The 26,482-nt window shown below is 43.9% G+C and overlaps 1 protein-coding gene across 9 annotated transcripts in view; it reads left to right on the top strand.

Moving 5' to 3' along the window:
- The window catches only part of LOC135367176 (centrosome-associated protein CEP250-like), a 77,725-nt gene extending 54,010 nt beyond the window's left edge, over window positions 1-23,715 (top strand). For 3 of the 9 annotated variants that reach the window (XM_064600315.1, XM_064600319.1, XM_064600321.1), the window contains 34 exons: window positions 15-106; window positions 305-331; window positions 1,592-1,645; window positions 3,924-4,093; window positions 4,802-4,972; window positions 5,042-5,221; window positions 5,517-5,729; window positions 5,904-5,963; window positions 6,652-6,884; window positions 6,964-7,083; window positions 7,656-7,841; window positions 7,909-8,115; window positions 8,247-8,573; window positions 10,777-10,974; window positions 11,704-11,844; window positions 12,248-12,403; window positions 13,650-13,697; window positions 14,275-14,367; window positions 14,850-15,074; window positions 15,429-15,758; window positions 16,635-16,802; window positions 17,102-17,239; window positions 17,308-17,683; window positions 18,782-18,966; window positions 19,043-19,165; window positions 19,642-19,771; window positions 19,989-20,211; window positions 20,337-20,487; window positions 20,545-20,648; window positions 20,798-20,861; window positions 21,247-21,390; window positions 22,078-22,411; window positions 22,992-23,109; window positions 23,168-23,715. In XM_064600315.1, coding sequence (XP_064456385.1) covers window positions 15-106; window positions 305-331; window positions 1,592-1,645; window positions 3,924-4,093; window positions 4,802-4,972; window positions 5,042-5,221; window positions 5,517-5,729; window positions 5,904-5,963; window positions 6,652-6,884; window positions 6,964-7,083; window positions 7,656-7,841; window positions 7,909-8,115; window positions 8,247-8,573; window positions 10,777-10,974; window positions 11,704-11,844; window positions 12,248-12,403; window positions 13,650-13,697; window positions 14,275-14,367; window positions 14,850-15,074; window positions 15,429-15,758; window positions 16,635-16,802; window positions 17,102-17,239; window positions 17,308-17,683; window positions 18,782-18,966; window positions 19,043-19,165; window positions 19,642-19,771; window positions 19,989-20,211; window positions 20,337-20,487; window positions 20,545-20,648; window positions 20,798-20,861; window positions 21,247-21,390; window positions 22,078-22,411; window positions 22,992-23,109; window positions 23,168-23,252 — 5,574 coding nt within the window. In that variant the 3' untranslated portion in view covers window positions 23,253-23,715. The remainder of the gene's footprint in view (window positions 1-14; window positions 107-304; window positions 332-1,591; window positions 1,646-3,923; window positions 4,094-4,801; window positions 4,973-5,041; window positions 5,222-5,516; window positions 5,730-5,903; window positions 5,964-6,651; window positions 6,885-6,963; window positions 7,084-7,655; window positions 7,842-7,908; window positions 8,116-8,246; window positions 8,574-10,776; window positions 10,975-11,703; window positions 11,845-12,247; window positions 12,404-13,649; window positions 13,698-14,274; window positions 14,368-14,849; window positions 15,075-15,428; window positions 15,759-16,634; window positions 16,803-17,101; window positions 17,240-17,307; window positions 17,684-18,781; window positions 18,967-19,042; window positions 19,166-19,641; window positions 19,772-19,988; window positions 20,212-20,336; window positions 20,488-20,544; window positions 20,649-20,797; window positions 20,862-21,246; window positions 21,391-22,077; window positions 22,412-22,991; window positions 23,110-23,167) is intronic. The other 6 variants (XM_064600316.1, XM_064600318.1, XM_064600322.1 and 3 more) reach the window with 6 other exon arrangements.
- Window positions 23,716-26,482: the final 2,767 nt, after the last annotated feature.

Raw genomic sequence — 26,482 nt, 5'->3', positions numbered from 1 at the left:
GATGTCCCTTCTAGCTCGAGACAGAAAAGGAAGAATTGCGAGAGCAGCTGCAAAAGACGGACGAACAGCAAACAAAAGAGACAAGGCTACGAGCCCGCTCGCCCAGGTAATTAATCCATTAATCCATTTCAATTAATCAGTGTGTGACAAGCTCATCAGCATCACTAACCCTGTTCGACATTATCCCGAGCACTGATATCTCATTTCACATTTACTAGTCTTCTCATCACAGGGTGTATTCTTGCGATGCTCCAATCTATTGCTTCGTAACATAAACGATCGCTCTAACCTTCTTTATCCGTAGTATCAAGTACTACGAAATCCTGACACGGTAAGAACGGTCTCTGTGTGTGTGTATGTTGGGGAGCTTGACTTTGTACGGGAGCACCGGGTGTCTGTTCAGCACATTAAACTGGCTATGAGGGCAGTACTCCGTAGCATGTCTGTTTTCAAGATTTTTTGATTTGTAATGGTGGTATGTTATTACACATCCATTGCAGCCAAAAATGTTCTTGCTAAAGTTTTCTGTGTGTGGCATTACGTACATTTCATTCTAGGCCCTGCCATTTGTGGGACACGAAAAAAAAAAGGAATATGATTCTTACATTTCGTGGGTGCATTTTGGCAACACGGGTCCATTTTGTGCTGGCTTGTTGTGTACTGTCTCATGTGCATGCTCGGTATCTTGAACATGAGGGGTGGTGTGTGTGGAGTACTCGGTGAAGGTCTGCGTCTTTTAGCATGCTACAGCAGGCAGTGCTCTGAAGTACGGCTTTGTTTCCTGTGTGCAAGGCGTACAGTGGCAAAGGCAACGCTCTGCATGCGCTTCTTTTGCCACCGTACCATCACATGGTTTTCGTACAAAACGCCACCGTAGCTGCAGCAAACAACCAGTCCAGTCCAGTGCTGTCGTTTGTGCTTGCAAGATGTGGGCCCTTGTGCTTCATTTCAATTTTGAAGTTCAAAACGATGTCGTGAGTCTCTTGAATCATTGGCAAGAGAACATAAAAGCATGGAGGAGTAAAAAAGCAGAATGGCTAGGGAAGAGGTGGACACCTTAGTATAAAAATATTAGTGAAAAAAAAAAAGGCGGCAGAAGCCTCATACCTTGGGCTGGCAGTAAACCCTTTTTCCCCCGACAACACCAGATGGATGGCCTCTGGATGTACAAATAATGTCCTAATGAGTTTATACGTCCCATTGATGTCCCTCAGATATCCATCGGATGTACGAATCCGTCAGGACATTATTCATACATCCAGAGGACATTCGGTGTTGTTGGGGTTATTTGTGTATGTGTGCATTCTGTCATAGCTACAGGAAATTACCAAAAATAAACCTACGGAAACCTTGTGTGTTAATATTGCAAATGTATGTTCATTTCCATCATCACCAACATCATAAATTTGTATTGTTTTCATGATCCTACTTTCTGCACTATCACTTTTGCGTGTGTGTGTGTGTGACGCGCAATGCCTCCAGGTGCACCTGTGCTACACTCGCTGTTGTGTGGTCTTCCTCTCGCGTGCCGCAACAATCCTCAACATTCACTGCACCTCCCCTCTCCAGTTGTTGCTCTCTTTTATTCTAGGGAGTGGCTCGCAGGCTCAGGGCTGACAGCCAATGAAATTCAGTCTTGGCAGCTGTAAGTGTGAACCACAGATTTTCAAGCGTGGCATAGCAATGTTACACCCCGCACTGCTGCCAAAATCTTGCCTGGTCTGGACTGCGCGCTACACTCTGGCATCTGGGGGCTGTTGTGTATCTGGGCCCCTGAGAGAATTTGCACACTGTTTATCCAAGTTGTTACTGCGCGAACTGCTTTGAAACAGAGCCGAGTAGTGAGGAGATAAATTGGCTGGATAGACATTATTGGGACCTCGGCTCTTGAGGAGAAAATGCAGGCATAGCGTAACACAACCCTTCCTGCCCTGATGTAATAATACACGTGGAAGAACACATTTCAGAAACCTCTGTCATGTGGCTGTGTGGACCTATTACCTTGGATGCCAGGTGGAGCCAAAGGCTTAGCAAAATTTTGCAGCTATCTCTTAGCTGTTACTGCAGCTGCTCTTGTGTTTCTAATGTTCTTCTTTCTGCTGGTTGAGGATTCTTATAGCTCTCAGTTCTTAACATGTTGTGTATGTCATGCCACTGACAAACAGGTGCATGGACAGCGGCTTTCCTCTGTTTGCTTAACCGTAATTTATTCTCTTCTTTCTCGCTTGTCCACCCATTTGAGAGAAACCCCTAAACACGTGTCAACTTTCAAAACTTGCATGACTTGTATTCAAAAACTTGTTTTGGTTTAATTTTTCAGTACACTAAGCTAATCTATGCATTGTTACGATTCTAAAGTGGTTGCCGGCTTAAAAAAAAAAAATCGTAATTGTCTACTAACCTCCTTGGTTGCCTTAATATTCGTTTGTTCCTTTGCTGTATGATATTTTTTTGTTGCTCGTAAAGATTTAACATAGGGTGAATTGTCTTTGTCCTCTACCAGCTTTGTGTTTAAATCTCTATGGCAGCTACGCAGTGTTCCAAATCTATCGAATGGATACTGTAAATTCAAAATATAAAAATTTAAATATAAAAAAAATCCTTTCAAATATAAAAAAAAATGTCTGTCTCGTAGTTGAGTGGGCTGCGCCCATCTGTGCACGACGAGCCTGTGAGTCACTGAACGTGTACGTGTGTATGCATGCACTTTGTTCAATCTCTTTCCGCAAAATGTGATGAATTCTGTGTTCATTTATGCCGTACATTAACCTGAGTCCTGTTCATGAACATGGAACTCTAGCCATCATATCATTGCATGAAATAAAAGTATTTGAAGTGTTACTCTATTCACTGAGATGTATTATTCCCGGTAGAACTAAAGCAGTGTGTATAAGGTGGTACAGGTGAAAGTGGAATCTAGCTGGGCTGTGTCTATGGCTTCTTCTACTACACTTGCATGTAGCACAGTGGATCTTTAACCTGCATTGCTACACTTCGCTTCCTACGTCACCCCCTACGCTCAAAGTAACCACGCTAAGTTTGCTTGCTTAGTACTTGCCGAGCTGGAGCTGTGTTACCGTAACATTTTGGAAGTTTTAATTCCCGTGAAGCTATTAGAGCTACGAAATGAGCCGAGATGAGTATGTAGAATTGCTAGTGGTCAATTTTACTATGCTTGAATGTTGTGCTCTTTTCTTCATGTAACCCATTTTGAATTGGGTCAAGCAAAGAAAGAGTCGGTTCTATGTATGTGGCTACAAAGGTTGACTCATTGCAGCTCTTATAGAGGAACAGATGTACTAGTCCCAATTTTTTATTATTGCAGTACGTAAAACACAATATTACAAAGGGATTGCAGGGATAAAACCTGTAATGCAATCCCATCTCAGGTTAAATGTAAATAAAAATTTCTTAATTCTTGCAGTAGTAAGTATGAAGTACTATTTTGTTGCATACCATGCACAACAAGCCTTTTTCTGTCATGGCATTGCTTGCCAACTCGACCGCACTTCCGCTGTTTCAACATGCCAGACTGAAAAGCATAGTGGGAGGAAATTAGATTTCTCTTCTGTAAGAAAAAAATTACATTGTAATTTTCAAAAATTAAAAATTAAAAAATTAAAAATTGAAGAAAAATTATTCAAGGTTCACTAGAAGTGTCACGACTGTGATGCTCCAAGCTTGTTTTCCTCATTGCTGGAATCTACTCACCTCAGTAACCCAAACATACCTATTTCTAAAGTCATTAGAGCTGCAGAAATCATGTACATGAAGCATGCTCTAGTTTTCATAAACGTTTTTCATAATTCTCATAACACAAGTCTGTTTCCTTTTAGTGTGAGGTGCCAACCTGTCTGAAAAGATAAGATGGAATGAGACATGTGGTTAGAAAAAATTGGCTCACTTCGCAACAATCTGTACAGGCACACAGCACAGACAAACACACGGTTGCTCAATGTCCTGTCTGACTTGGTAAAGACCTACGTGGACACGGAACAAGACATCCAGGACACTCTTGCCAACCTTGGGTTATCGCAGCATCCCACTCTGGACTCTACGGCAGCTCACGAGGATGACTACCCAAGCCTCGGAGGTATGTTGCCCTGAACCACCATGCGCCATCCTTTAAAGGAGTACAGAGGGCCATCCAAAAAAATTTCAGATTAAGACATCTGATGAAAGTGTGTGTGTCATTATACCGAATAGCGCGAAAGGTTTTGATGCGTGCAATTTGTTTCCCAGAAAAAAACTTGCATAAACATAGCTCCGCGCCTTCACCCTTAACTCGCCACTCCAGCTATAACGAGGATGAGGAGGTATGATGGCACGTCACCGATGACGGCATAAGGAGACTCGTTCTGGTTTGTTGGTCAGTGGGGGTCAGCGCCTTGTCCCTTTGCCGCCGTAAACCTGTTTTGCCAGTTCTTCCGGAGAATTGGGGATAGAAGGAGCGGCCGAAGCATTACCGAGGCAAGGAGAAAGGCTTTATCAGAACCCCGAATAGCAGACGACAGCGGAGTAGAAGACAACATTTCTCTAGGCCAATCAGCGAGCGTTCTCCTTATAGCGTCAGCGCGAGGTTCCAGGCAGATCACAGGCTGGTACTGCTCTTCACCACCGTTGCGCACGGTCGCTTTTTGCGGCGTATTTTAAATTCAATTTCTGCGATAATTATGACTCTGTGGTGTAAATTACTTCGCATGGTGCATCTTACTGGGCTACTTAACAATTTTATAGGAAGAAAACTGGGTGTTAAAAATGACTACTGTGCTACTTTAACTCGTTTCTTTTTTTTTTGCAGCGATAAGTCAGACGCACGGCTCGAAGGAAGATTTCGCGTCGGGCATCGCGGACGGATTTCTGTCCGAATTATGCGAAGACGGCCCCGATTTGACGCCTCGCACGTGGGACATGTTCGCATCAGCCATCGGCGTGCAAGAGATGGAAAGCGAAGGGGAGGACGTAGTCCTTGGTATGCGGCCTATGCCCTTGTTGTGTGACGTTGTCGTTGCTCTAACGATTTGCCGTTTGCGAAATGAAGGTGCAAGCCGCAGGCTTCGTGCTGCTGTAGACCGAGTGTTGAGACTCCTGACGGACGTCGCCGAGCACCGCGGAGAAGACTTCAAGGGTCTCGTGCAACGCAACCAAGACTTGTGCCAAGAACTGCAAGAAGAGAGCAATGTACACAACCAGCTCTGCTTAGAACTACTCAACACCCAAGGTAACGCCAGTCGGAGATGAAACTTGGTTTACGTACGTCGTGGGTTAACTGATAGATGACGTAAGCTCGCGCAAGAAAAATAAAAGTTCTCTCTGTGCATAGTGGAGACTGATTATTGTGGTGCCATCTACGGCGATACGTCACTTAAGCTGCACTTAGTCCAACCATTTCAACTGCGGCAGTCTTTTGTCGACGAACTCTTGCCTTAAGGAGGGTTATCGAGCGTTGATAACAGATGTGGTATTGATGAATTTGCCTTTAGCTCTGGTGGCTTAAAGCATGTCAAATATTACAGCTTCCCTGCGTGCGCTGGAACAAGAAAAACAGAAATTGGAGGACAAACTCGGAGTCATGGAGAACGACTACACAAAACTCAACAGAGAATTGCGATTAGCAAAGGCCAAGGCACAGCGTCTCGAGGACGCCCAGGAGTCCTTGACTGAAGAGCGCCGCCTCATCGAAGAACAGCGCCATCTTCTGACGAACAGCCTCCAAGAACCACAGCTCAGTGAGTAACGTGATATTTGAACGCACTATGTGCTATATTACAGTATACGAATGGGGCACACACTATAGACACATTCGCTTAGAAAAAAAAAAGTTTTTTTTTTTGCTCCTTGACTCTTTGTACCACATTGTAAAAATCCCTGGTTCTCCTTTTCTTTATGACCCTACGCTGCAGCACCGTGCACTCCCACCGACGAGGCAACATCCGATAATAAGCCAGATAACCCGCCAGAAGGTTGGTGTACTATGCGTTGGGTTAGCTCTAACCTCTAGGATAAGAGTGTGTGTCTGCAGTGTGACTAAGGTTTTTTTGTGCCGCTCGTTTTGTCAAGGTTGTGTTTTGCACTAGATTGTGTTGGCTGAGTACGAAGCGCTAACGCAGTATTATTTGCGATATTGTATTTTCTTGCTTGTTTCTTTTTGTGTATGTGCATGTATAACTGTCCTCGGTCTACTACTATACGCCAGTAAAACATTTTATGTGTAGTATGCTTAGTGTACTACGCTATACTGTCTTGGCATAGTTCCTGAGCTTTGTATCTAATAAGTTCCTTTGGGCATACTTCTTTATAGGGTGTGTCTCAACTAATGCACAATGATACTTAAAAAAAGGACTGAGCTCTCTACCAGATGAAGCCAAGTGAATTCTATGAACAAGTATCTTCTATGCAGTACACAAAATGTGCCTTGTTCATCAGTATATTAAAGGTTAACTAATTATAACTAGTATTATCTAAATAATTAGCCACTACGAACATCATTCAGTCGCTTTCATACGTGTAGAGCGCTCTTTCTAAATCTTAGTGCATGTTAGCTGGGAGACCCTGGGTGCTTAAGTGTACCGCTGTAAACACTGTTGTATGTAAGTGAACAAACATTTGTACCACTGCAGTGCTAAGCATTATCTGGTGCTGCCATTGCAGAGCTTCTGGAAGAAAATACCAAACTGAATGAAGAAAGGAAGAGGTTGCGAAAATCGCAAGACGAAGAAAAGCAGGCGTTACAGCAGCGTATTGTGGAACTGGAAGGAGTCCTGGAAGAAGCTTCTGCCCAGAGGGAACTACTCTTCGAAGAACGACAGCGTGAAATTGCTGATCTGCTTGCCCAGATCGAGGGCATGGACAAGCAGCTACAGTCAAACAAGAAGTTCATCGAGGTAGCCAGACCGCCAGCCGTCTTATCTCAAAAACAAATTGAATTTTCTGCCCAGCAACTAATTTAGTAATTCATTGCAGGAGCAGACACATGAGAGAGAACAAGAACGGGAAGATTTTGCGCAGGAAATATCTCGCCTGCAGGAGACAGTGAGAGAGAAAGAGAAGATTCAGAATTGTGAGGCCAGGCTTACCAAAGAGGTGAGCGTTATAACTTCCTTATATCATGTTGTGTTACACTGCGTGTGATTGCATGTTATGCAATCACATGTTGCATGCATATTGAAAATCCTGACCATTCACTACTTTGACTTTGCCGTCATGCAAGAATTGTCTATCTAGGGTAATTGAAACAGATATTGAAGCAGCCTGAGGTTTTAGGGTTTAACCCAATTTTTCTCTGGATTTGCACCCCGAATTGTAGGTTGCCTCGAGTAACTGAGCCCGATTTCTCCCCGAATTTAGCATAGTGGAAGTTTTTCCACCCGAATTCTCGTGAATTTAGAGCACATGTTTATTTACCGGATTTTTACCTCCTGAATTTAGAAAAATACAAATTTCCCGGAAACTTCAGTTCCTAGTTATAAATTAGTTGATGACATGACATCGACAAATTGACATGTGTGACCTGCTATTTATTTTAATTCAGGGTCATTTCACCAGTCTTTCACTGTGTCTCTCTCATTAAGATATCTGTAGCACGTATTGAGTCACTGATTATTCCCCCCCCCCGAGTCCCTTATTGCCCGTATTCTAATGTTCTGTGTCGATAGATCGAAACCTTGGATCAGCAGTTGAGGTTTAAAGTCGAAGAACACGCACTGGCTTGCAAGAAGAGAGATCAACTTGAGGCGGAGGTTCGCAGCAGGGACGACAAGATCCACGACCTTCGGGAAATAATCAGGCAGTTAGAGGCCGACCTGGTTCAGAAGTCCCGTAGTGAATACGAGCTGTTGCAGGTAAAATTGCTCCGAACGAGAGAGTTGCGGCTCATGTTGGTTCACGATTATTCTTTTTTTTTTCCAGAAATTGGCCAACATGGAGGATGCCCTGAATGTTGAGGAGAGCGCCCACACCGAAGCCGCGTGCGAGCTGGAGAGGATGCGCAGGTCGTCGGTCCAGTCGGATACCTCCGACCGCATAAAACAGCTGGAGGAGCAGCTGGAGTCCAGAAACCAGGAACTGGACAAGATGACACAGTTCCAGTCTCTGCTGCAGGAATTCCTTGCGCAGGTTTGGTTCTTGCCCAGATTCTCGCGTTTCACCCCAAAAAATTATCCTTCCCTTGGCAATAGTCTCTATTCTTGTAACTCTAAAGAGGGTGAACTTTGTTCACGTTCATGGTGCTGCCACACTGAACGCAGGTCCGTGCGCTAGAAGAGAAAGTGGAGAGCCGCATTCAGCAGCAGCGGAGCAAGTCGTGTTCATTCCGCAAGTTCTTGGAAGTGCTAAGCCCTGAAGGATCGAGAGACGGAGCCGCATCCGGCCAGTCTGGCACCAGCGAAGAAACGGAAAACCGGCGCGTGCTGTCGCTCGACGACATCAGAGACCTGTCGCCTAGCGCTCTGCAATGGGATGAGCTCCGCAGACTTGAGGAGAAAGTGGACACATTGCTTACCGCAAGCACGGAAGCTTTTAAAGCAAACACTCATCTGCAAAAACAGGTCAAACAACTTGAGCGTGCAAAAGGGGTGAGTCAGAATTGTGCATGTTGTATATCGCCTACCGTTATATTTCAAGACATCTACACTGGCATTCCTATTCAAACAACTCAGAGAAAGGTGTGTGTCATCCCTAGTTGTGGTCTCCCTCGTCCAATTCTCCTTTATGGCATTCCTAGTTGTTTATCTTATCTATCTGGTTTTATCTAATTTTATCTATCTTATATAGCTTGTATGATCTGTCCTCTCTAATCTTATCTAAGTTTATCTAGCTAATCTGCATTTTCTAATCTTATCTGTTTTCTAATCTTATCTAATCTAAGTTGATCGTATCTATGTCTTATCTAATTTTATCTATCTTATGTAGCTTGTCTGGTCTGTCCTCTCTAATCTTATCTAAGTTTATCAATCTTATCTAGCTAATCTAAGTTTATCTAATCTATCTGTCCTATCTAAGTTTTGTCTAATCTATCAGTCTTATCAAAGTTTATCTAATCTGTGTTAACTAAGTTTACCAAATCTATATCTTATCTAAGTTTTCTAATCTTACCTATCTTATCTAAGTTCATCTAATCTATACCTGGTTGCACACCGGGAGTGCCTTCCACACTCGCTCCTGCTTTGGCTGCTGTAGCCGTGAGATACTGATCTAATGTACCAGTACTAATGTGAGGGTGCATCAAGTACAAAAAGGAAAAAAAAAAGTACCAACGTCCACCTGTGCAAATTCGGGGTGCATTAATTACATGTGCGACATAATTATGTGACTAAATATAACATGTGAAACATTAACAAGACTTCAGGATTAGCCCATGCATATTGTGTAGTGTGTTGACATATGTTATGCGATATCACTTAGGGGTTTTCCTGAAATTCGGTTGGAGCTATAAAGAATCGAAACTACTATGTTGCAACATGCACGCCAATGCCTTGGTTCATAACTGTCGAAATTGCTATAAGAAAAACTAAGAGAGGTATGCTTAGCTATGAACGGTAAAATGTTCATACTGATGTCATACGTTTACTGCTTATACTTGTTTACTTCTGTAGTTCCATAGTCAAGGCGGTATTGTAATGTGTATTTACCTATAAACATTAACTGATACATGTCTTCAAAAATAGGCGTCCGTTGACGCGCCCGACATAGAAAAAAAAAAGACTAAGCTTGCAGCTAAAGCAGTTTCGGTTTCTGTGAGCTAAATTTGGCGGAATTTGAGTTTTTATGTGTTGCGCTCAAACGGAAATCCAATCCAATCCGATAAAATCCAGAATAAGACGCGTTTGACTTGGGGGTTTGTTTACCGACTCTGCGATCGCTTCGGTGTGGCGCGTGCTCATCTCCGTATTTGTGGGACATGAAACAACATCACCATTGCTTTCAACATTTTTAACTGTATCTGAAGCCAGCAGCATTACAATGCGAACCGTCGATGCTGAGGTTGCTTGGAGCGGTACGTGGAAAGGATGTTTGCGTTTCGAAAGTGGCATTTGTAGAACATGGAATGCAGGATCGCATCCATGAAAATAATTGTCATTCACATTTATTTGGCATTTATTTATTTGCTTGGGTTGAAGTTTTGCGACCCCCTTTAAGTTGGGCCTATTATGTAAGGCCAAATGTGTTTCTGTGGAGGCCTGGATGGTGCACATCCAGGACGTTGGAAGATTGATTACTGATTGAATTACTGAAATTTGTGTTTTGCAAGTCGAGAGGCATTTAATTATACTGCGAACGATTATGTGCGCACCTTTTTTATGTAGACATATAGTTGAAACCGACATAAACGACAACAAAAAAATCGAAATACTCTTGCGTCATGTAAAATGTAATGTAAAAATGATATGCCTATTTGTTAATTTTTATATGTATCTTTTCTATATAAATTTACACGTAACAACCGAAAAATCGAAATATTCATGGATCATCTAAAACGTAATGTGAAAAATGATATTCATATGTAATGTAAAATCGAAATATTCGTGCGTAATATAAAACGTAATATAAAAAAATGATTAGACAACTTGAGGCCTTGTATGTGATTGTCCCTCCTATGTTGTTCCAGCCTCAGAACATCAGTTCTCTCATGTAACAAAATGATATTCATATTTGTTCATTTTTATTTCTATCTTTTTTGTATACATTTATATTTTATGTATCTAAACAGTGTGAACTCCCGACCTCGGGACCATTTTTGGTGCATGCCTTTGCAAATCATGCTGTATTACTCAACAGGAGTTGGAGCAGGAAAAGTTTGCTCTACAGGAGGAGAGCCAACGACAGCTTCTGCAGATATCAGCCATGAAGGCGCGCATGGAAGACTGCAGGGCTGGACTTGGTGCAGCTGGGGGAAGCCCAGTTTCTCAACAGTTGTATCGCCTCAAAGAAGAGCTCCTGAGGCAGAAGGAAGCGAGAGAGGATGCGGAACACAAGGTACTTTGTGCACAAGTTTCTCTCCTCCTGTGATATTGGGGAGGTCCTCTCGATATGCTTTCATCTCTTTCTACCGACTGAACGTTCAGCATTCTGAGCGAACAATGTCTTTTAAAGCGATGGCTCTCTGATATAGAAAGTAACAGTTTTGATGGCAGAAGAAGATGGCCCTGTAGAATGCTCAAAGACCCAGCTATTTTTTTATTATTTGTATTGGTTATTTACCTATCATTTTCGTATATTTATTGGAGATTTCGCTATGCTGCTTCTAAGTGGAAGTTTCAAAAGTCTGAGCAGAGTGAAAAGAAAACGGGCCTCAAAAACATCACGTTCAAAAGCGCGAGCTTTGCTTAAATGTGGTGGATGTGGTTTTCAAAACCACCTAATAGCTTTAGGACAAGCAAGGCTTCATGCAGTGTACATGTGTAATGAGCATCCCCTCCAGTTTTAGTTAGAAATACCTGTTCTCTGTCCGCATCTTCCCCCCCCCCCCCCCCCCCCTTGAAATGAAAGAAGTAACGTAACTTCCACGTTACCAGTTCCACGTTAACGTAACGTAACCAGGAAAAAACTCGTATGGGTTCCGACGCAGATTTTTTTGCCAATCTTGTCATCATATAATGTCTCTGTGCCGTTGGGTGTTCTAATACGTCTGTGGGATCCAAAACTTTATGGTGACTGGCTGACACACACACCCTCTCTCACTCTCTCTCTTTTCTTCACCCATAGCTTCAACTAAGCCGTGAACAGTTTTCAAGCCTGCAGGCGAAAGTTAACATGCAACCACATACTGTGGCTGCGGGTGGCACAAGGGGCAAACGAAGCAGTCCTGCGACTTGTCTTTTTGGAGCGACGGTTGTCCCGTTGAAGGTGCACTACACTTCTCTTCCGCAGCATGCACTCTGTTAATGCGCTCTGGCTAGCACAACCAGCACTGTATAACGCATGTAGGGTTGTATGTTATGTAGCTCAGCATGGCTTATATGGAGGGCCCTATGTTTTCAGGTCTTACGTCTTTTGAAAATGGGGGGGGGAGGGGCAAAAATTGGCTGTTACTTCAGTGGCCGTAAAATGGTAAAGTCGGACAATACTGGTTGGAAAATAAAAGGGAGTACTTCTCACATCTTACATGAACGTGGGATTCGGAACATAGCATCCTCCAGTGCCGGTATTGATGGCTGAATTTGCACTATTGCCGCGTTAATTGTCGGGTTTTGAGGTTTTTACCCTAAAACCCAGGGTTGTACAGTTATATGCACTGGTAAATTTTCAGGATCCTGTGGTTAAAGTTTCCACTGAGACTGAGCTCAGCATGGCGAATCTGGAGGAGCTTGAGAAGAAAGTAGAAGAGCTTAGGAAAGAACTGGAGGAGTACAGGATTAAGTGCACCATTCAGGAAAATGAGATCAAGAGCTTGAACACATATCAAGTAAGGGCGCATTACATGAAAAAAAAAAAAAATAATAATAATAATAAAGCTTGCCTGCATTGCTTTCACAATTTTTGTTGTGCACTGCACAGCCCCACCTTGACTAATCACTTTCCATTTTGTCATTTAATTAGGCCATTTTATTTCAGTATACATTTCTGAAATTAATTGGGAAACTTAATTAGTAGTCAGAGTGTGCCATGTTGATCACTTAAAATGCAATCTGAGTACCAGGTCCGAAATACAGAATTAACAAATGCAGGAAAAAAAAACAGTGAAAAATAAAAAATAAAAACAGCTTTTAGGCTTCAGTTCCAGGTTTTTGACCCTCTGATCTTCTCCTAGCAGTCCTCCCAGTCTATATATTTATCAAACACACATGTGTTGTATTCAGGGGCAGGGTTAATGTATCCATGAATTTTCCATTCTCTAATTTTCCATTCTCTGCATAACTCGAGTGGAATTAAGCCTGGCCGACTGCTAAGTGGAGCCAAAAGAAAAGAAAAATGCCGACTGGCACAGTTCTATTTATAGCAGCCCCTGCTTTGCCAGCTCGGGGCTTCCCGCACGCCAAGGCTGCTTTTAGTGTGCTGCTGCTTCTGCGTGCTAGAGAAACCCTCACCTGCACACACTGCACCTGGCTTGACCACTGCATCCGTGAAGATATGGTGCCTAATTGCTGACAATGGATAGGCATTGCCGTTTCTGGAAAGACATTTGCGGCTGCTCAGATGCCCTACTGTTTTTGAGGAGGTGCAAGCAAAGGGTGGGGTCCTCCTCTCTCAGTGGGGATGGGGCAGAGGCACATTCTCTTGGGGGGGGGGGGGGGGGGTATATCGAAGACGAAAGCTTTTGTGTACCATTTTTGTATAAGACATGGTTTCTAAATTTCTCTCACTTCTTTCATATTTTCTTCTTCTTCTTCTTTTATATTTTCTTTTACTTTTTATTTTCTTTTATTTTATTTTTATAATATATTATTTTATATTTACTTTTCATTTTTTTATGAGTTTTTGATGGCTTGTCTGGCCACAAGTTTTCCCACTTGCGTCAGTTGCAAAGAGTAGCTCTTATTATTGAGCACGTATATATTGTCTTCGGCTCCTCAGCCCTGCTTTTTTAGTAAGCTTGCGCATTTTGCCTTCTGGACTACGTTCTTTGAGTGCCTCTTGCTTGACTCGCGCAATTGCTGCCGCTGATGTTGCACAACAATGTTGTACCGCTGACCACTCCCATGAATCTTCAGGGCAAGACTCCTCCCGTGGCCAGAGCAAAAGATGCTGTGGCTGGAAGGGTAAGAACATCATCACTTGACACTCTACTGGTTCAGCTGTTCTTCTACTGGTTCAACTGGCTTCTTCCTTCTCTTGTTTTCTTCTCTTCTGTCTGTCTTCACTCTTGCTACGGTTGTTTCTGTTGCGTTGGGCTGACTTTGGTCGTCTTATACACTGACCTCGTGTTCCGTATCTGCACGTCTGGCAGTTTTGGTTTGAGACGTATATTAGCATGCTGCATGAACTTAACAGTAAAAGTGCTTCCGTTTCCGTGGCCTCATTTTTGACACTTCCTCTCTCTCTCTCTCTGGGTAACAGGGAACAGTAATTTACTCAACAGTCAATAATGTAGAGAAGAAAAAAAAGCGGGTTTGTGACGTTGATGGTAAACGATACCAGGTTTTCTTCATGCAACACATATCGGTTTGATGTAAACCCACCATAGCACCCTTCAAAATGACTCTCTATATATTATCATTGTGTTAATGGCTTCTTAGCAGAACCTGCCTAGCTGCAATCCATAATGCATGTAGAAAGTTTTGAGTTTTGGATGCATTTCAACGAAAGAAAGAAAAAAGTTTGATTGCTCTCGTGCAGAAGAAGCTTGAAAAAGACTTCGAAGAAGTGCAGGAGATACTAGAAGAAAGAGAGGATGAACTCAGTGCCTTCCAGAATCAAGGAGATAGCCGGGTATGCTGATATCTTTTTGTCCGTTCCATGACTTACTTGGAAGTAGATGTTTGGCTGCATAGATTGTTGAAACTTTCTGGCATGGATTGCATGATACTTTTTCTTACACTTGAGAGACATGCCATACAGCATGCTGGTCAATGGCTAGTAGTAGTTGCTAGTCTACCTGATGAGCTGAAGAATAATGCCACGCAGTAGTATAAACGCGATAGCTGTGAGATGGCTTGTTCCTGATATTGTACACCATTAAGAGGACACAATCCTTCAAGAGTGACTGGTTTGTCCCTTCAGATGACGCACCCTGGAAGTTGCCGAGAAGGCGTGTTAGCTTAGCTCAATTGGTAGAGCCCTGGACCGGCAATCCAGAAGATGTGGGTTCAAGTCCTACAGCTGGCTAACCTTTTCAGTGACTTCCATCTTTCACCTACAATCCTTCAGTTTCAAAAACCTTGACCGAGATTTACTACTTTCTGTTTTCCAAGGCTGTCCTTGAAGCCACCGTTGGAAGACTCCAGGCGGAACTCACCGATCTACACAGGGAGCATGCCAGAATGATGGAAGAGAAAGCTCATGACAGCAAGGAACAGCGGGAGACCCTGGAAGGTCAAGTGAAGATGCTGCGCGACATAGTGGAGCAGCAAGCCGCTAAGCACGTTCAAGCACAGGAGGCGCTACGTGCAAGGATAGCCACATTGGAACAACATCTGGTAAGGATCTACGGAGTCCCAGCGAATGATTTACTGGAAAAGGATCTGTTAATAAGTAGACCCTGAAGTTTTAGGGTTAAACCCGATTTTTCCCCGAATTTGCACCCCGAATCAAGGTCCACCTGTTTTGGGTTAAACCCGATTTCTACCCACAAAACTGCACCTAAGCTATGCACCTGAAGGTAAAAACATACTCATTTTTCACAAAATACATGGTTGACCTCTACTTCTGATACTTCTGACACTCTGGATGAGCGCTAGAACGAACGTTTAAGCTGCAATAAAGCCTGATTTCTCCCCGAATTCAGTCTTATGGTAATTTCAGGGTCTATTAATAAGGCATTGACGTTTCAGAACGACTGCGTGCCGAGGGAACAAGCCGAGTCTGCCATCAACAGGGCTGTCTCCAGGGAGAGGGACGTCCTGAAGTTGAAGCACGAAGAAGAGCTGAAGCAGCAGGAAGAAACGTGGAAGTGCCTGCTGGAGTCTGACAGGCAGAAACTGGAAGAGATGTGCTTCCGTGCTCAGGAAGACATGCAGCAAAAGTGCTTGAGCAGGGACAGGACAAGGTGTGAACTGGAAGCAGAGGTGCAGGCGCTCTTCGAGCAGGAAAGAGCCGCCCTCAACGCGCAGCACAGTAACGAGCTAGACACTGCACAGAGGGCACATGAAGAAGAGATTAATGTAAGCAAAAGCATTGTCACCTTTTCTCATTATCACTCATGTGATACTTAGAAAGTAGAGGCATGCAGGTGTCACGTTTTCAGTTAAAAGCTCTAACACATACATCATATGCACTTTGGATCAGTACATCCTGTGTGTTAGCATTAGTGTGTTGAACTGGTGTTGATTCGAGCTTTGAAGGGAAATTGGTAGCCTTTTCGTAGTGGAGGGATTTCAGCAAAAAAAATTCAACTCTGATTTAGGCAGATCAAGTAGCGGTAGATATTAGTACTAATATGTTGCAGCGTGGAAAGGTCTGTTTTCTACGCATGTTTTGGTGCCCTTAGTAGTCGTTGTGCGGAATGTACAAGTTACCTTCAAGTGGCCTTCCGTGTCTAATGCCATGACAAGTGATTGCGAAGTGATATGATGTGATATGAATATGAGGTGACGATCACCCATTGGTCATGCATGCGCCCTTCATGCACTAGTTAATGCAGTAAAATCTCTTTGTCCTTCGGCTTCTTCTGGTGTGGATACAGTTGCTGTTATCGCCCCAATTGGTGACTGTCCTGCTACAACTGCATTTCATTGGAATTCATAACAGAAGTGCACCCCTAGGGTTTAAAAGTAGGCCTTCCTGTTAAGTTTCTACACCCCTTTGTGGAGTAACCTGTAGTCAGGACTTCTGGTAACCCTAGAAGCACTTCTCCAGCCGCTGTATCATTCACTGTCTCTTCCAACTGACTCACTTCCTCGCATGCAACAACTGCACCCCTGACTTGCAACAACTGCACCCCTGACTTACAACACAGCACTATCCTGCTAACACCGTGCTCAGTGCTGGAGGAAAATTTGAGCAGCAACAGTTGAACTGTCATTGCTTCCTGCCTTTAGGCTTTGAGATCAACGCATGCAGAAGAGATCCACTGTGCCTTAGAGGAACTGAGAGCATCCCTACAGCAGATACACACAGAAGAGATGGAAGAGCAAAAGCGGCAACTGCTAGCCGCCGCGGAACATGAGAAGCAAACTCTGCTGATCCGGCATGTTGAAGATGTGAAAGTTAGTATTGGCGCTGTGCTGTGAAATCATGTGATAGAATGGAAGTGCGAAGAGAAAAAAAAACTTGCTGAGGCAGGTATTGACACATGGAATATTTTTATAATTTTGGATTGACAAAGGCAACATGAGATAGACCTGAGTGGGAGAAGACAAGTCTGTGGCAAAATTTTTTTCTTCCGCATACTTTGATACTTTGCAACATCATTGCATCTAGGTTTAAGTGTGCTACAATACAATGCAATAGTCTGCGGTAATCTGAATGGCTTCCAGTGCTAGCAGTAAAGGGTACTCTCTTTCAGTGCCGACAGCAAACCTGGGAACAACACGCGCAGCAGCAGATTCAGAGTACCCAGCCCAAAGGTTGGGCTCACGGGAGCCCCAAGCAATTGCAGACTTTTGTTAGGCAGCACGTTGAGCAAGAGGTCAAACGACTACAGGTATCTTTTCTTTTTTTCCCCCTTGCGTCTCAAACAGTAACACAGTCAAAAACTGATGTATGCTTCAGGGAGTGCACGAACACGAAGTGAACAGTCTGAAGGCCAAACTGAAAGAAATCGAAGACGTCCACCAGGACGACTTACTGAAGCTCAAACAACACCACTCCGCCGAGGTGGCCAAGGCGCGCCATGATGCTGCCCTGGCGCTCAAAGAAGAGAGGCAGTGGATGAACGTGCATGCAGCGGAGGTCGCGGCAGCCGCGGACGAGAGGCTGGGCAGGGAAAAGACTGCACTCCTGGAGAAGATGAACTTGGAGAGGCAGAGGTTACAGCTGGATTATGAGCAGGAAAAAACGAAACTGATCGACAGCCATACGGAACAGGTTGCCGCAATGAGGGCGGCGCATAAGAGGGAGATGGATGTCCTCAGGACGCAGTTGCAAAGTGAGTGCAGCATAGAGTAGATTGGTCTAACGCAAGAATGTAGTAGTTAGTTAACCATAAAAATTAGGGGTGTGCAAATCCGAATATTTTAAGTCGAATCGAATATCGAATCGAATGGGGGACAAAATTCTGAATACCGAATCGAATATTCGTGCACAATTTACAATATGTGACATTACTTAAGAGTAACCTCACAAACATCAAATTAAAGTCCCCCGTGGGCGCCACCCCTTCCACAGACGATGTCTACAAAACTAAGTTTAGATAACGTTATCTTAAACTAAACACCGCCTGTGTTGATCCTGCAGCAAGGGCAATTTCGTAAAGCAAGCTTCACCTCATGCACGGAAGCATCAGGTGAAGCCCACTTTCGGCTTGTGTCATTCATATTCGTGGAATAGTGAAATATTCGAAAAATTTAATATTGGATATTCGATTCGCAAATCTAATAGTTCGAGCGTTTGATATTCGATTCGAATTCGAAACTCTAATATTCGCACACCCCTAGTAAAAATATTAACATGAAAGTGGTACTATATATGTCACATAATACATATGTTACGTTCATAGACGTACAGCCCCTAGCTTTCTGGGATTTAGAAATCTTCGGGATTGCTCAGGTGAGATAGTAGAAACAAAAAAATGTTGCAGCATCCTCCCATTATTGCTTTCCGGGCATTCCTGTCGTTAAATTTTCTTCCGTTGCGGCATGTTCGGCAGTGCTAAGTGTCTGCAGTATCAGTCCCGTCAGGCATTGCAGTAGCAACTGGTCAGGTTTAACCCACGAAAGTATCAGAGATCAATTGAAATCCTTATATAAACCTGTAATGTATCGAATGTTCTGCGAGAAACGCGTGTTTCTGGGGGAAACTGCGAGTTCTGCAATGGCCAGTTCCACGAAATTTCATGGAAAGTTACATGGAATAGTTTCAGCAATGAGATAATCCCTCCTTTGTATAGATATGTTTGACCTTTCTAGACAAACTGGGTGCTCCTTAACTTTTATGTTCAATATGCTAGCCTTTTTTTTTTTTTTTGCAGACCTTTCTCCTTATATGGAACTAAATCTCTTAAAGTTACACCTCGTCTGGTTTGCAGAACTGCAAATAAAGGCCTTCACTAGAAACGCCCTGTTCCCAGACCGATCACATGAAAGCACCCCAGTGTCTGACGACACGAGCAGTTCTGAACTGACATCCAGCTTCGATGATTGCTCTCAAGACTCAGGTCTCTCCCCTTCGTTGAGGCGCCTTTTGGGCAAGATCTATAAAGACGGATTACAGGTGAACACCACACTAATTAATCCTCTAGTGTATTTAAATGCCTCCCTCACCAAAAAATATTAATTTGGAAATTCAGGTGCTGTCCTACACTGAACGACAGCTTCTTCAGCATCACCTGACTCCAGTGCCTGGAAGGTTTGATCCTGAAGGTAGCAACGAAAAGGATTTCCAGCCAGACGGCAGCTCCTTGCAGAGAGGAGTAAGTGATGGCTTTACTGCTCATAAGTTTCCGTATGGCTTTCCAAGCAGGAGGGAAACGTAGCTGCCCTTCCTTAGGCCCCCTCTGCGCATATTATCTTTTTTCTCGTTCTTTCAAAAGTGACTGTCTGTAGAGTATAGAGTGATTTGTACCTAAAAAAGCCTTCGCTTTTTTAGGTTATTAGCCTCAACTTCTAACCTGAAACTGGACATGTTAAGTTACAAATACAGTTTCTGATTTTCTATGTTTATAGTCTCCGAGGTATTACGAGATAGGGTGAAGATAAGTGACAAAGGGAAGCTATCCTGTTATTTCATTATTTTATAAGCCAATTCAGTCTTGTACTACTGTTTTTTGGTTTGTTTTTTCGTTCATTTTTGATACGTTTTGAGAGGTCTAAAAAATTAAGAAATCTGGAAACACTAGTTACAAATGATTGTAGACACCTTATCCCTTCCATTGTTTTTGCTTCTCAGCAATCATTACAAGAACCCGGAGAGCTGAACGTGTCGCTGAGAAAAAGGGCGTCCGAAGGTGCACTCGTGGAGGAGGTGCTTTCTCTGAAAGAACAGCTCTCAAGATCTGAGTGGCAGTCAAAGTCAAAATGTGAGTTGGGCTTTTATTTTTAACAAAATACGCTCCCCATGAGTAGGTCGACATCTTCTCTGCGGCTAGCAGTGTTAGATAAGCTCTAATTTTGTGGCAGATACACTACAACCTGATGAGAGGAAGTTGATACTAAGCTGCGCTGAACTGTACAAAAAGGCTTACACAATAGTACGAGGCTGGTCGTAAGTGCCAATGTCTTCTCTCGTCTTTGCAGTCAACAGGCTGGAGTTTCAGCTAAAGCAAGAAAGAATGAAGGCAGACGAGCTTAAGAAAGCCATGGAAGAAGAGGTGGCCAAGAACATTGAGCTTCTGTCTCAGCTGAACGGACAGCGCTCGAACTGTCTGGAGCTGGAAATGACGCTGGCCAGCTGTAAGGCTGACCTCGAAGAGGCCAAGAGCAAGGCAGATTGTGCGAAAAAAGAAGCGCTGTATTTCAGGTGAGAAAGGAAGGAAATATCTGCAATCCACCATGAACTTCCTCTATTCTTAGAAGTGTTTGGAGAAACAATTATCTACTCGACTTTCAATATGATCTGTATCCCATGATCACTCTGCTCCTAAGGAACCTGTACGAAACGGAAAGGACACGGGCACGCAACATGCTGAATGCCTACGAGGCCGAGAGGACCCATTTCAACCAGTTGAGGGCGAGCCTGCAGACAGAAAGAAAGAGAGGGGCCAGCACCCACGAACGAGACCAACAGACAATCAGGGTAAGAAAGGCGACACGGCCACAAACAGAGTGACGCTGATAGGCCTTTTCCTCGCAGGAACTGAAAGACATGACGCAGAAGCAGTGCCTTACGTCCCAACACACGTCACCGAGCATGGCATCGAGGGATGTAGAAAGGATGCGAGACGCTGATCTTGCCAGGTTAGCTCCAGTTTTTGGCTTCTTAACGGTTATGCTAACATGCAGAGGTTTCACTTTTGCTTCACATTTAGTACTTTAGTTAGTCAAACAGTGGTGAAATACTTGGTGAAATTCTTGTTGTCAACGCGTATCACGGTGTTTTATTTCAGCCTATTGGTTGGCCTCGAAGGTTCTCTCCCGACCGTTACCGCAGAGAATGAAGAGTCATACAAGGTTAGTCTCGTGACATTTCAAGTCCATTTCTTAGGAGGGAAGCCATGCAACATGGTATAAAATGTGAAACTTATAATGTCTGCAAATATGGGCTATGAAATAAGCAATGCCTATGCCATGCTATTTCCTATGTCTATGCCTATGTCTATGCCTATGTCTATGCTTATGCCTATGCCTATGCCTATGCCTATGTCTATGCCTATGCCTATGCATTATTCTGATGAGCACATACCTGTTGGGGGCAGCACAAGTGGTGCTGTCTTCCTCAATTAGTTTCCACCCAAAAGTCTTGTGTGATGTGTCAGTCCATCTTTGAAGTGTGGGCCCCTGTTAGTAATCCTTGTATCGACTGCTTCACTCTTTTTTTTTTTTTTTTTTTCTGTAGTTACTCCACAAGTGGCACCAGGAAAAGGTTGGACTTAACCACTCCATTCGTAAGCTGGAAGACGAAAATGCCAGGTTACAGACCCTGCTGTCAAATGTGGAGCATGACAAGAACAACTTCATCCCTCCAGCCACGATTAACTTGGTGAGTTCCCCCAACTGTTAGTATTATTCCGATAAGGGCTGCATTGACTCGCCTCTTTCTACAGAATTCTCTCTCAAATATGGCAGTAGAATTGCTAGTGCGTGTCCAAATATGGTTTGCTGAGCTGTATCAGTTCTGACTTCTTCTTACTTATTATAGAGCGTGAAGTTTTAGGGTTTTAACCGGATTCATCCCTGAATTTGCATCCCAAATTGAAGGGTGCCTTTTTAGGGTGAAACCAGATTTTTACCCAGCAAATTGCCATCACTGAAACATCTGTAGCAGTGCACACTAGCTTGTTTGGCAGCAAGCGCAATTACATCACCGTTTGTACCAAACCAGTAAGAGCCTGATTTCTTCCCAAATTTAGCCATACATATTTTTTTCACCTGAATTCACATGAATTTAGGGCACACGTTTATTTTCCCGATTTTTACCCCTGAATTTGTATTAAAAAAATATTTCCTAAGGGCTTCAGGCTCTCTACAGTTATTCATACCGTCAAATTCATTTTGTTACGTAAAGCCCTACATTGGATACTGATAATCACACAACACTTTGCATACATGCTCCTTGAAAGTCGTCAGAAAGAGCCAGACAGCGGCAGGATTTGAACCATGCACCTCGATTGCCGGTTGAGTGCGCAGATGCAGTGTGCAGTAACATTGCACGCTGTTGCATCCGCAGCTATACAAGGTGTACTGGAAGTATCGCCGCACGGAGAGTTGGCGCAAGGCCCTGGCCTACCAGAAGGAGTACTTGCTGTCTCTGTTGCGGGGCTACCAAGCCACCGAGGAGACAACCCTCAAGATGCTGGGGTACAGCAGCCCCAATCCCGCAACCTCGTTGGGGAGGAGGAGGAGAAGTTCTCCGCTGTTTCGCTTCCGCTCGGCGGTGCGTGTGGTGCTGGCTGTTCAGCGCATGCACCACCTGGTGGGCAAGTGGAAGACGGCAGCAATCATTCCATCCCTGCCCCAGGTCTTGCACAAGGCAGAACAAGTCGTGATTGGGGTGCCAGTCGGTTGGTATTAAGTTCTTTGCTCGGTTCGCAGATTTATGTTGAGAGCAGTGTCTTGCTTTTGTGTGTTTTTGAATGTTGCGCATTAACTGTTGTGGATAGCACTAGAAAATTTACATCAAGAGTCTCTGAGCGCACTGTAGGCATTATCGCTGGATCATGCTTTTCTATAAAAAAATATATATAAATAAAAAATGCTACAGAATGTTGGTAATAGTACGAGGTACTTTTCAAAACAAAGAGGGCTGATACAGGAAATTTGATAGTGTAAAAGCTCTGTATGAAGTGAGAAAGCAAAGACCTGGAGATCTGTCTGTAGGGACCCCTGGGGTATTTAGAGATAAATAAACACATAAATCTGCCCTCTAAGCCAATACCGAAACAAAATCTAAACACACACAAGTGAGAGTAGAAACTTGGGGCAGTTAGTCCGTGTACATTGGAAACAAGGAGCAAGGAAATTGATCATTTGGTGTCTTGTGTGCTTTTACTCTTTGTTACCAGTGCACAGGAGCTCTGTTCACAGTTAAATCAGCCCTGTGACTTTTAAGGAAAAGCTGTTCTATCAGCTCTTAACATGCAGTTACGGCGTCTGCGATGGGTTCGCCAGGAGCAGAAGCACAGCTGTACACGCTAGCTGGGTCGACCGCCAGTACCAACGGATCGTCTGGGCCGCTCCGTAAACAAACGGCATCTTCTAGGTAAACATATTGACAAGTGATTTTGAGCAATACCTCGATTAATTAATTCATCTTTTAGGGGCAGCGGAAGCCAGACAACAGAGAACGAGTACGTCAGGAGACTGGAAGCCCTGCACAAAATGTTTGGCATAGATGTTCCCTAACTTAACGGAATTGGGAAGTAGTATTTTAGACTTTTGCATGTGCGCAGTGTTTCGGAACAACGGGTGTCTCTGGGAGACACTGTGTTCTATTATTTATATTTTATTATGGCTTACTTTCAACAGTAAGACAGACATGTAAGGTGCTTGTATAGAACCCGTATCAGATGGTGTGTAAAGTATTATATGTACATTGCCGGAGACTTTCATTTTATGATGGTTCAGGTGGATTGCATTCACTGGTATAGTCGTACATACTTATCACGAAGAATGTAAGTATCATTGTAAATATTCATACCATATGCCATCGTTTATTATGATTTGGTAGTTTTTTATACGACATTGTAATTTTTAGTAGTTTTATTAGTGCTTTCTTTACTATACACGGTGCCTACTACAGGAGTGCCACTTAAAAAAAAGTTCGCACAATAAATCTGGGCAGTGCCTTATAGCACAGTTTCCATCATCTGATGTTTGTGTGTGCTTGTTTTGGGCAGGTTGGGTTACTTGAGGGGGTGGTTAACTGTTTGAACTGTCAGCATTGTGTAATTGCTGAGCATGACTAAGGCCACCTAACATTAACATTTAACAGAGATCAACGATCCCTTAGCTTGAACTAAACGCTTAACTCTGTTTCACAAAAGGGAGTTATTGTCGCTAAAGCATTCATGACGTCACCAACTAATGTTTGTAAAAAAAGAAATTGAGTGTTCACTTCAAGGTTTAGCAAACCCTGATCTCAGCGTTTGTGAAACCGGGCCTGAGTGTGTCACCCACTTTAATCCTGTAACAGTAAGTATATAGAACCAGCCTGAGCGCAGTTGAGACAGGCAGCTGGCTTGCTTGCTTTTGATGGTCAATTGTAGAAAAGGTATGTGTGGGAAAGTAGCGCAGCGCCATCAGTGGCGAATTCGTACAACGCCACCTGTATACAGAAAGCCTGCTTGTTGCCTCCTCTCCCTCCTCCTCTACGTGGACATCTCATCGTGGAATTCGTCTGCTACTGCGATTCGCCGTTCTGCGAACTCAAGAACCCGCACATGATAGCAGCTCACCTGGAACTTGCAGACCTTTAGACAAAAAAGTGCAAAATGCTTTCCAGAAAATCAGTTTTGAGAAAGATTGGGGCCGTTTTGCGTTTCATTTCGAAGTTTTCCCATTTCGTACGCGGGGACGTTCAATCATCACTCGCAGACTACGGTGGTTCGTCATCATAGCCCCGACTCGTGATTGGTAATAATACTAAAGCGCACGTGACAGGAAAAATTACTATATTGATCGATTGATTGATTAATGAAAAATTTATCGTGCGGTAGTTGTATGATAAATGCAATCGACATCGACGTCGCCAGTCGCGCTATCCATTATCCAAATAATCCAATCCAATCCGACTCTGTTGGCGGCTTTTTTGCGAGTTGAGCGTCTAGTTGCGGGTTGTGGCGTTCTTCTCACACGTGCAAGTTCGTTCGACCAAGTACGCCCAACATTTTCACGATAGCACCTGTGAATAATGAGTGCTTACTTACGTAAACGTCTGCTGGAAGCAGAGGAGACTTTGAGTCATGAAATAAGTTCGACGTCTGTGGTAGACGCATGCAAGGAAAACTTAAACCACCTGACTGACGTCGTTGAAGACGCTGGAAGAAACGTACGAACATGTGCACCGTCAGAATGTTCCAGATCAGGGACTATCACCATTGAGGCGGACTACCTAAAGAGAGAAGAATGTGCACTGGAAGAACTACAGGCGGCTGCGACGGTCGAATACTCTGCATCACGGCCTCGTGAAGTCCGCCCGTCTCCTGGAAAGCACTTTCTCGGTATTGCTCCTCTTCAGGGTCGAGACACGGTGTCTAACGGTTCGGCAGTCCAACAAGCTATACAGGAGGTGACCGGCCAGGATGGACTCGAGAGAAAGTTGTGTTTTTTCCAAGAAGTATTCCAAAGTCTGCTCTGGAGCAAGATTTCGCAGAAGCACGGACTTCACACTGCAGCAGAATCTGAGGGGGCTAGCAGCGACGAGATGAAAAGTCTGAAAGAGCAAGTCGAGAAGGTTGGTACAGCGATACACTGCGACATATTAGAAGCTCACTACAGGGAACAGGTTGCTTCTGCGCGGAGTCAGCATAAAGCCCTGATGGCGGTGGTAGATAAATTGGAAGAGCAGAACAGCAGGTTGACGTGTTTGGAAACAATGCAACGAAGGCACCGCGACACAGTTGAGAAGGTACACGGCACCATGACTGACGCTTACGAGGTTCTTAACTCTTCGAAAGGAAAGTACGTCCTTATGTTGTCGCACCTCGAGGAGGCCAAAGGCAAACAAGCAACCAAACCAGTGCCATTCTGTGACTGGAGATGGGAAGACAATGGTGCAGAGTTTGAGGCACACCTGAACCATTTCCAAAAGAACTTGTTAGGCTTTGCAGACGCCGTTGAGGTGGAAGATGCTGACGAGACATCACGCAGGAGGTCGCTCACCAAGGCCTTTCACGACACCAAGAAAGGGGGAAAGGAAGACGTTGAGAGAGCTCTCCCATTCCTTGAGCAGATTAAGGCATTGCAGCAGTTGAGGCAGAAGCGAATAGAGAAATTTAAGAGTAGAGCCTTCGCTTATTTCTACCTTCGACCGGAGGAGTTTGCAAAGAAAGCTGCGCAGTTTTCTGCCAAGTGAAATAAGATCTCGACACAGAGGAGACTATTGCGTGCTACAATGCTCTTGACTCTATTTCTGACACACGTAGCAGAAAAAGTGTGTGTTGTCTTGCTGTGCAGTTTTGTTATTTTTGATTCTTTATATTTTAGTAGATACACGTATTTATGCTGCTTTATGCTTTCTGGTCCTCAATAAAAAAAAGTTAGCAGCACGAAAATGGTTTTCAACTGCGTGATTCCCCATGCAAACTCCACACACACAAGTTTAGTGCACACTGATGATGTATTTTCTCCATATGGGGTGAACCAAGGCAATGGCACCACTGTATGCATTTCTCCACATGCAAGGGTGAAACAAATCTGATACACCACAGCCCCATTCTAGAGACTGAGAAAAATGACAGCTCCGCCCTACAAAGGCAGTACGGCTACAAGGCCGTTCTAGTTCACCATACTGCCAGTACACGCTACTAGAGGGAACTACCGTCCCGTGTCAGAGCAGCAGCACAAAGCAAGTCTGAGGCGTAGAAGCGAACGGATCGGGCAACCCTGAAAGCATGACGTCACTTTCTTGGTTT

This window comes from Ornithodoros turicata, chromosome 8, assembly GCF_037126465.1.
Source record: "Ornithodoros turicata isolate Travis chromosome 8, ASM3712646v1, whole genome shotgun sequence".
Taxonomy (NCBI): domain Eukaryota; kingdom Metazoa; phylum Arthropoda; class Arachnida; order Ixodida; family Argasidae; genus Ornithodoros; species Ornithodoros turicata.
This window is presented reverse-complemented; position numbering and strand designations above follow the sequence as displayed.